At 38.2% G+C, this 10,750-nt stretch overlaps 1 protein-coding gene across 1 annotated transcript in view; it reads right to left on the bottom strand.

Moving 5' to 3' along the window:
• Positions 1-10,750, bottom strand: part of CUBN (cubilin (intrinsic factor-cobalamin receptor)) — a 138,781-nt gene that overhangs the window by 118,339 nt on the left and 9,692 nt on the right. Inside the window, exons 9-17 of the mRNA XM_010003609.1 lie at positions 10,511-10,642; positions 9,230-9,325; positions 8,567-8,688; positions 6,499-6,685; positions 5,262-5,380; positions 3,669-3,903; positions 2,134-2,315; positions 1,198-1,360; positions 809-999 (exon numbers count right to left, since the gene is read on the bottom strand). Of these exons, the coding sequence (XP_010001911.1) occupies positions 809-999; positions 1,198-1,360; positions 2,134-2,315; positions 3,669-3,903; positions 5,262-5,380; positions 6,499-6,685; positions 8,567-8,688; positions 9,230-9,325; positions 10,511-10,642 (1,427 nt within the window). The remainder of the gene's footprint in view (positions 1-808; positions 1,000-1,197; positions 1,361-2,133; positions 2,316-3,668; positions 3,904-5,261; positions 5,381-6,498; positions 6,686-8,566; positions 8,689-9,229; positions 9,326-10,510; positions 10,643-10,750) is intronic.

The raw sequence follows: 10,750 nt of genomic DNA, 5'->3' as shown, positions 1-10,750 counted from the left end.
GGCACCGCCCCGCCCCGCACCGCACGGCACCGCCCCGCACCGCGCCAGGGCGCTCCCGAGGGAACGCGGGAGCGGGGCAGGGCTGCGCCTGAGAACAAAGAAAATGAAGAAATGCTGCCTCGTGTACTTAAAAACACCCTAGAGCAGTGAATTCGGATGTAACATGAAGCTACAGAGCTAGGGGCAAAAGCAAACATAAAACCCATCTCACATGGATCACAGCATCAACACTACTATTGTATTATTACTACATTTTCCATGTAGAAGCATTCTAAAGGTATTATTATTTTTCTGTAATTATTAGATTCAGATTAGTAACAATTCTTGAATTAGAGTTGAAAGATCTCGGTTATACTAACAATAAATTCCTGGCTTTACATCTAGATATATGTACATATGTATGTAAATATAAATATATATGTAGTGTGCTTCCTTTTTGACCCAGAAGAAGATTTTTGGTGCAACACCATCACCCCAGAAAACGCTGCACAGCAGCAGTGGCATTATTTTTATTTTCTTGCAGTTGGCATGCATTTACCAAAGGTCCAAACTAAACCTTAATCATGTATAGCCAATTAAGAATTAGTGTTAAGCTAGACAGATTTTCATGTTCCCTTATCTTTGCTTCATTCCAAACATACACGCCTGCTCTTTTAGCCCCTGTGACTTTTGAACCCTAATTAATTGGCATACTTAGTCCTTTGATTAAAACCTATTTCTGCAGTGGCCCTTGAAACAGAAATTATGCAGCATGGTTTTGTACACACATGTAATCAACCTTTCACATCAACAGATTAAGAGAAGTTACCTCAATATAGTTTGATGAACAACCAGCGTGACTCTCCAGCTCCATGTGGGTGAAGTTGAGGTGTACTTTTTCATCCTCTGGCTGTCTGATAATGTAAATACATTGCTGGTTGTTGATATATGGGTTAGGCCAGTAAGGAGATGTGATAACCCCTTCACTGCCCGTGTAATTTCCTCCACAATTTGGATCTGCTATATTAAGAAAAAAAAAAATCTATTAGCTGAGATATTCACAAGTAGGGCAACAAGTTTAGGCTGACTCTGCACAATAGTTGGAAATCAAAGAGAATTTCTGTATTATTAAATAGCAATTGTTAATTACATCCATTGTGCTGTTGGCTATATGTTGGGAATGTGACAGACCAACTTTTCATGCTGAATTTTACTAACCAGGTGATGTTGTATAGAGGATGTGGAAGCCTTTATCAGTAACTAAGTCGTCAGAGTGAAAGTGAATCCATGCATACGGACCAGTGGTTTGGACTGGAGGTGGAGATCTAGTGCTACAATATTTACCAAGGACAGGGTCCTGTGGAAGAAGACCATCTCGAATCTAGACAAAATGATAAATCAGTGGTTAGGATTAATAGGTGTGTGCCAACTGGGAACAATACCAACATTCTTGAAGTCATCTTGGGGGCTACAGGAGATATTGTAGATGATGGGAGGAGGAAGTTTCCTCCAAACACACAGGAACCAAGAAAGAGACCCACCAGCATAGCTGTGATGGTGCTCCTGAGAGAGTCATCAGGGGTTTTGTGAAAGGGAATGAAAATATCAGATCTACTGTTGAAGTGTTTTCCTGAGATCATGCTTTGCATTGCACAGTTTTGGAGATCATGCTATTCCAAATGAGCTTCTCATTTCCATTACTGGGTATTAATGAATTCTATAACCATTACTTTGGACTTGAGAAAAAGCCCTAAGCTCACACATCAAGTCATAGACTGTATTTAATATGAATCTGTTCATCCCATTCACTAGTAGTTTTACTTAGGTTGATTCTCCGTGGGTTGACATTCAACAAGAAGTTTGGAGACTGAACTTTGTGAGAAAGTAAAAGCTTTTCACCAGATATATGGACTGAATCCCGTTCTCTTTAGTTGCAAGACCTCTACTGACTTCAGTGGAGTAGCATGTCATTCTCTTTCTTTTATCCTGACAATATCAGTGTGCATTGGTGACTGGAATAAGTACAAATGAGCATTTCAACCAAGGATTTCATTTTCAAGCAGTCCCCTTCTGTACATGCAAAAAGTTTTGAAATAGCTTGTTTTGCAACAACATAGCCATAAAATGTTGTCATAATCCATAATTCAACTTTACCTCTAAATGGTCATAACTGCAGTTTTCATGGTGTTCAAGGCTTAGTGTGCCAAAAGCAAATGTGATGAGGAGGCCAGGACTGGTTGAGATGGTCCAGAAACAGTCTCTGTTTACAGGATAGTTCCCAGGGTATCCTGGCGAGCTTATTGAGCCGTAAGTACCCGTCAGTTCACCACCACATTCTGACAGAAGAGAAACATGGAAGAACAGAGTCGTTGCGTTAACACCACATGTCAAGTCAGAAGAATTCCTCTGTAGTGTCAAAACTAGGTACCACTTTGGGATCCAGAATAAAGTCAAGAAAAAAGACCAAGCCAAACAAACTATCAAGCTACTTTCTTTCTTTATATTTTGCAATTAATTCTGCAATTTTAAAAGCAGGACTCCAAATGTTTCCTGATCTGCACAATGAAAGAAACATTCAAGGTTATAATGGAAATATCTTTGCAAGAATGACCAAAAGAGCTGTGGTTTGGATTGGATTTACAAAATTAATCTGAATTTCTGTACTTTGTAAATAGTTGCCATGTTTTACCTAACACAAGACTGTTTTCATTTTTTTAAAATGTTCATTACAAGGAAAGCTGATTTTTTTCATACCTGTAATAAGAAAAAAAAGTCTTCCTCAGTGTAACAGCTGGCAATGGTAGGGGTAACTTGTGTGTTATACCTAAGGAATAGCTACTTTAGTCACATCTATACCTCTCTCCTGCTTTGATTTTTTTTTTTTTTTAAAGATATGTTTTCACTTTTAGGTATCCATATTCATCAATTAGTAGTTACATAGCTAACAATGTCAATTGAAAGAAAAAAAACAAAGACACAACACTAAAAAGCATTTAAATAAATATTTATGGAAATAAAGAAACTAACCCCTCCTCCTAAATTTTCTATATTTATTTTTTTTTACTCTGTAGTTCTTCTAAGACACAACTCAATGCACAGTTTTGTTTATAGGAAATACACAGAATGTAGAAGTGAGCTTGGTGTTGCACAAGATGATTTGAGGCTTATCTCTAGAAATGCATTCTTCAGGCCTCCTGGAAAAATAACACAAATGATGTTGCCAAATATCCAGGCAGAAATGTACAGCAAATCATACCAAAAAGCTCACAGATAATTTAAAATCAAATGCCCAACAATCTATTATGTTTGGAAAACATGGTTCAAACTCTTCAGCATCTTGTAAATTGTCAGTGGCAAAAAACGGGTAACTTGCTTGCTGGAAGTACTAGATAATTCTGTGAGAAAAAAAAAGAACTAAGCAGAACGGCTTCTCCAGGAATACACGTTCATTGTGGGATTCCTCACAGGAGGTATAAAGCAGCCTTAAAAACACCAGAAGTTTATTTATGCAGAGGCCTAGAGCTAGAGTTCAAAATTTTAAAATGACATATATATCTGCATTTCAGCCTCACTCCCTAGTAAACTACCGTTCTACTACTCCTAATGTTTCCTTTTCACACAAAACAAGTCATTAATTTTGCTCCAAATCCACAAAGACACTATATTACTTGACCTATTATCAAACTTACCAGGATCCCGAGATTCCCATTGCACAGTAAAACCTCCAGCTGTAATGGCGTAGTTCGAGTAAAACCAAAAGTACAGGGAGCTGTGGGAACTGAAAAGCTCTGTAGGAGGTGAGGAACCACAGTATTTTCCCAGCATGTGCATCGAAGCTGAAGGCCCATCATGGATTTGAAGGAAGCCTGAGTTGCATTCATTAGTTTCCACCAGTTGGAAGAATGGGAAAACAATGTGCAGAATCTAACAGGAAGTAACAAAATAAGAAATATCTTTTTTTTTCCATCTGCTGAGATGCAGTTGTCTATACAGTAAAATGTATAGGCCAGATATATGTGTTCACACATCTGTAAGAATCTATGAGCTTCGAAGCCATTTTCTGAAAAGTTCTAGGACAGAAGGTACTACAGAATCTTAAGGGTCAAAAGAAAAGAGAGAAGATATGAAAGAATTTGGACATGGAAGTTTTCTGGAGAGAGCATTATTTCTAAACTAGTAAATGAGACCATGTGCCTGTGCCTGTTATATATATAAAGTACATATATGTATATATTTCAAGCCATGTGAAAAGCATGAAATACATCATAAAATACTTCATTCCAGGTTTCTCATCAGAGTTAACATTTCTCATCCTTGCTATGGTTGAAAATATTGCCATGGGAGTTAAAAAAATGAAGTTATCTCTCTTTGCACAGATAAAATCAGTGTCTCAGTAATCCCACTCTAGATAGTTAATAACATACATAGCTTTACGTATGTTCAGCTCCCTCTGTGATGTGCTTTAATATAGCTCTGCTGAAGACAGTAGTGGCTCTCAGGCTTAAAGCTGAGGATACATCACATACATATAATGCTATATAAACCACTAGCAATTACTGATTTATAAAACCACTTAATTCATGTCATGAAATGTCAAAAATAGATCAAATATTTAAATCCCAAGTAAGAAGTCCCATACTAAACTGTCAAGTGATATATTTTAGAGTTGTTACGTATAGTTCAAGTGGAATTGTTAATTGCAGAGCAGAATCAGAATATACATTTGAGTGCAACATTTAAAAATTAATCCTTTAAAAGTTTAAATGCTGTTATTACACAAAGCCATTGACAATATGAATTCAGTTTTCCATGTTTCTGGGCCTTAGAAATCAGAAACATGAAGCTCTTCAAGGGTCATTTATCTCATGAACCACTATAGAGCCCATCAGAGCAGAGCTTTTCTCATGCAGCTACTTGTAGATCACAATCTAAATGTAAAAGGGGCACCTTCTCTACATGGTGGTAGGTGATGTCAGCCTTCACAAACTTACTACAAATCTCCAATCAGTTGGTGTGTTTTCTTAAGCTCTCATTTTTTAATGCACTGTTGTAGGAAGTAATAAATTTTAATCCTCAGCTTCCTAGGCAGGAGCTTGAAGACACAGCCAGGGTTAATTCTCAGGCCAAGAAGCATGAAGGCTTGCAAGGATTATCTTTCAAAAAGGCTTCTGAAGGAGCTGGATTGCAATATTGGAATACATGGCATGAAGATGGGCACGTTTTCTCTTATGAGTTGAGGGCCCTGCAGAGTGAGGATTTCTTTAACCCGAACTCTATTTTACCTTGTTGGGATTAGTCTGGATAACCCAAGCGCAGTTGACCCCACTACTGTACTGCTGGCTGTTTGGGTTGCTAGGGTAACTGAAGGTTCCCCTGGATCCTGAGAGATGTCCTCCACAAGCTGCAGAAAGAAAGGGAAAATTAAATAATTGCATTAATTTGTGCTATCACTGCACAGACTTAAACAAAACCTAATATTCTATCATAGCCTTGGCTTCCTGTACTTCTATAAAAGACTCTTCAAGATTTCTCTTGAATTTGAATGATATCACAAAAAATGAGCAAAATTACTCCCTGAGAGAAAAGTCACTCCTGGAAAAGAAAATAAAGATTTTCCGCTGGAATATGTGGATACTGCCAAAAGATATTAATTCTGTCTCAGGAAAATGTCCATAAACTAGTTTGTTTTCAGAAGGCTACCTTCAGACTGAATCTTTAAATTTTCATCTACAATAAAATAACCTTTTGAAGCCAGAACGATATAGAATTGTCTTTCTCAGTAGTGGTACATCATAGAAGTTACCCTTCAGATGTTTTATTGTTCCATTTATTCCTTTGTGTCAGATTTCTGGGCCAGAAAACACCTCTTATGGTATACCATGGTCTCTTCTCTTGCTGAACCATTCAATAAAAGGGAGCTGTGTGCTGGGAATGCCAAACGGCTTCAGAAAAATACATCCATAAAGCACCCAAAATACAATGCACATAAAGCTGCAGCATATAACAGGCAGCTGTAGTTTAACATTCAACTAATACTAAAGAAACACTCAATTCTTAGTAAACTGAAATTAAATATTTTGTATCAGAGAATGGTAAAAAGAAATCAGGACCTCTGATCTTTGCAACAAATGAAATAGCATGCACAGAAGAGAAACATTAATATATTCTCTTGTAAATCTGTTCTCCTTATAGCAGATCCTCTTTCCCAACCAGCTTACCAGACCCCTTCCTTAGGAACAGAGATCTGATTTTAGAGTGTCTGGCATTTAGTCAAGGCCAGTGGGCCTGCAGATAACTTCATTGTTAAACTCCTATTGCTAAACGAAGCAGCTATAAACAGAACCCACGGAAAACTCTGACTCCAAGGGACTTCGGGTTGGGACCTGTAATCCACCAAGAAGGGCTGTATTTTTTTCCATCACAACTTTGTTCTTATTTATATATTAATCATTTATACCAAACATCGACTTGCTGATGCCTGATGGCCCATTCCTCCTGGTGAGAAGGTCCTGAGCATACCTTGCTGGGCAGTCTGGCACTGTGGTCCTGTCCAGGCACTGGTACACTCACAGGAGTAGCTGTTGATCCCATCGATGCAGGTCCCCCCATTCTGACATGGGTTGCTAATGCAGTCATCAATGTTCTCTGTACAATTAGGGCCTGTCCAGCCTGCATTACACAGGCAGAAATATCCAGAGCTCATTGGCTACAGGTATAAACAAATGCAAGAAACTTAATGAGCATGGATCACCTAAAGGAATCAATGCAGTGGGCAGAAAGAATGATAATTACACTTATTTTATATGGAGATCAGGGCAAAGAAAGAAAACATTTGGAATTTAATGGCCTTGATGGTAACTGGTGAATACCAAAATAAACTCAAAACCTAATAAGATTATCTAGCTCTTTCCTTTTTTAATTAAGTTATTTCTTTGCAGGACTCTTTCAGATTACTTTCTAAAAAAAAAAAATAATAAATCTGTATTCATTTAGCCATTCAGAAAACTGTTTGCTTGGCTTTGAAATGATCACCCAAGAAAAAAGTCAATCTTATTATCTAGACCTTATAAATAACAACTCAAGATAATAGCAGTTTGTAAATAATTTTTCTCAGTCCTGTTCTCTGGGAAGTCTGTACTACAGTTATGTTGGTAGTTAACTTTAATTTTCACCCTGAAGGATGTTAAATGGGAACAGCTGCATTGCCTTCATTGCATTACTTCTTATTGTGTATGTCTCTTAAATTTATTTTTTCTCAACCTTTACTACTTCTTGTTATTAAGTCTTTCCATATCTCTACATTTTTAATTTCTTACATTCTCTTTCTTTGTATTTCTTGTTTTATAGACACACCTTTTACAGGTAAAGCAGGACATGGTATTCCAAGCCACATGCTAACAATCCCATTTTTTATGTCATACAATCCATGTTCTCTATTTCCTTTTTTATTCTCTGTTCATGTGCTCTGTGTCCTAACCAGAGATTTTCAGTATGATAAAAGAGGATTTTAATGTGTATTTAGGGCTCGGAATTGTACTTGAGAAGAAAACTTGTTTTCTGGTCTGCATTGTCTGATATTAATTAACATTACATATAATCTGTAATTACACTGGCTAAACATAGCTCTGGTGTTCCTCTATTTTATTAGATACTTCCATAGTCCCCTTACTGATGTATCTGTGTTATTATCTTCAAGTAGTAGTTTGTAGCCATGATTGCCTATGGTTGTATGTTAGGATATATTATGAGGAACACATCATATCTGTTAATAGACTGACTAAATAAAGAGTTTCTAAATAGTCAGGAAAAAAGTATATTAGATATGGGCACAAAAAACACAATTTATCATTTGCAAACATTTATCCAGAATCGTCATAAGTTTCCTCCACAACAGAATTATCAAAATGCCCAGGTTTGCAGTGTGGACTTTCCTGAGCACAGTGCACCTTGCTAAGGAAGCGAAAAGGTCTTTGCAGGGTCCACATGGACATACTAAATGGTCACTGTGCATGAGAGTGAATTCCCACCACTGATCAGTAAAGGTCTGAAACACTCAGCTACCAGCAGGAGTACAACAAATGAAGCAGCCCTTCCATATACATAAAATCAGCTTGAGACTCCAGGGGGCCTCTCACAAGATCAGTCCAGGAACATAAAATTAACTGTACTGGATATTAACACTCTGAAGATCAGCAGCGGTACTGTTTTTATTGTCATGGATAATTCCTCCATGATCTAAGGTGGTAAATTACTTGCCTGTCCCATCAGGGGCAGTCATTCATCAGTTCTCACCCACCAGGACCAGCATCCCATGGCTGGCCTGGGGTACCAGCTGCCTCTCCTCTCAGGCAGCCTGGTTGGTGGTGCCAAGATCGCTGCTTCTACTTCAGACATGAAAAAATGGCTTGTGTGCCCTGAAACTCACTTTGATTTCTCCAGGTACATCTGTTAATCTCCTACTCCCTGATTGACCTTGCTTCAGTACCTTCAGTATGTCTGCACTCAGCTTCCAGTCTCACCTGCATCCCTGTTGTTACTGGTTCTAACAACATTGCATTGTCACTTCCTGCAAGGATCCAGCACTTACCAAGCACTGCCCGTTTGCACAAGGGTTTTGCAGCTGACAGTTATCACTGAGGGGAGAGCACCCATTTGGCCCATATCCACTTCCAGTGTACCCAGATGCACAGGAACACAATGGCATTGGCCCTTGGGAGATGAGTCAAGATACAGAAAGTAATTCAATCCTTGTTACAGTGACAATACCAACTATGACAGTTAAGGTCCTTGACATTTTGAAGCAGAGCCTTTATATAATTCTTATCTGATCTTTTGGTATCTTCCTTCCTTGGTCAGTGTCCAGTTTGACCATGGAAAGATCCCTACTGTTGCTTTGCTGCAAGGTAAGCCTTGTGGGAAGTGGAGGGAGTAGTCAAAGTGTATTTATGGAAAGGAGAAGAATATTAAAACCAGCTGAAATTGGAAAACCTCAAAGAGAAATGGTGAAGATCTCCATGTTTTTATTATGGAATTTGCTCTTTCATGGAGCCTGCATCTGTTTCAGTGAGTGTTTGTGGAAAGGCCTGCTAGATTTAGATAACTTGTCTGTAAAATCCTTTGGGTGAGGCAAAACTGACTGTGGAGAAGGGGCTGCAATATAAATATACTGCTACAAAGTGGATTCAGCCTAACCAAACCCTCCTTGAGATTTACACTGGTATTACTTAGAGTTCATAAGAGAGCATCATACCTGGAGCTGAGGTACAAGTAGCCAAAGGATGGCATCCTCCATTATTTATGGAGCAGATATCAACCTGGGTACATGTTCGGCCATCTCCCTCGTAACCTGTTCAGAGGTAAATCACAGTTAGACTGTAACAAACTACATTCTCTGACAATTGACAGCAAAACAATAATCTGGTGGGAAAATGACTAATTTATGGTGTAAAATCATAGTCTTTGGCAGTTAAGAAGAAAAAGTTCAGATCACCACTGAAGTAAAATCTGGCATATTTATTGTGATTCCTACATTGCAGTGATGGATTCTGATTGTAGCTAAATCCTCCCACAATTTTAGAAAAAATAATATATATATATATGTATATTAGTATTAACGCAATACAGGTGAAGTCAGTGAGGCCATAGAAGCTGTGCTGCGTTCCCTACACTTCTGCACCTGGACAGCCTGATCACCTCCAGGCTTCCCCCTGTGCGCCAGAGCTGCCCTTGGGTTTCAGACATAATGTCCAGCTCATCTCAGAAGGCTGAGAAGGACCAAAGTGCTGCAGCACAACTCTGCATGGCCAAAGCTGAGGTCCTCTGCATCGCATCACAACTTGTCTGAAGCCAGATGTCCAGTGTGGTGATAGCCCTTCAGCACTCAGCAACTGAGAGCCTTCCCGTAGCCTATTGTCATCTTAGTAGCAATCAAAAGGTGAATTAGAAATGCTTTTAACTGATAGTATTTCTAGTATTGATATCATGCATTTCATAAAGAATTTTAAATCATAAACTGCAGATTATGAAGATGCAAGTAATGGCTTCCACTGCTTGACTTGTTCTGCAATGGAAACACTACCTTCTTAGACAGCATTCAGGGAGTGACAATTATCAAAGCTTTTTTTAAGACAGACAATAAAGCTTATCTATGACACACAGGATACTCTTTCAATTAATACAGACAATGACATTATTATTATTATAATTACACAATCCTTGTTTCCTATTAATGATCCTATAAAGGAAGTACTTTGTCACATCAACGCTTTAACTTTGCACAAGAGAAACACATTTCAGAGGATCATCCTTAAGGACATACTCTACAAAATGTTTATTAGTAGCTGAAGCAGTTTAAATATACTTGGACTCTGTATTCTATATTACAGTATTTCTTTGTTTATGTGGTACTTCTTTATGTAAAACCAATCTCCAGCTTCCTAAATTTGCCATAAACCAGACTGAAGGGTATTGAATCTTCATCTTTTCAGCCTTTCCATATTTTTTTCAACAACAAGGACAAAAAACATTTTACCTGGTGGACAGAGCCCACAATGGAAGGATCCCATTGTGTTGATACATTGAACCATTGGTGCTGTTGAGCAGCCACCATTATTACTTTCACATTCATCAATGTCCTGGCAATGGTATCCATTTCCTTGCCAGCCTAAAAAGAAGCAGAAAAAAGACATTAAAATAGAAAATGCCTGGCCTTTATATTTTCTTCTTTGACCAGATATTTTCATAGAGCAGAAAAATATGACTTTTGAATTTT

This window comes from Chaetura pelagica, unplaced genomic scaffold (genome assembly GCF_000747805.2).
Source record: "Chaetura pelagica isolate M959 unplaced genomic scaffold, ChaPel_1.0 scaffold418, whole genome shotgun sequence".
NCBI lineage: Eukaryota > Metazoa > Chordata > Aves > Apodiformes > Apodidae > Chaetura > Chaetura pelagica.
Note: the sequence above shows the minus strand (reverse complement) of the source record. Positions and strands in the feature narration are given on the sequence as shown.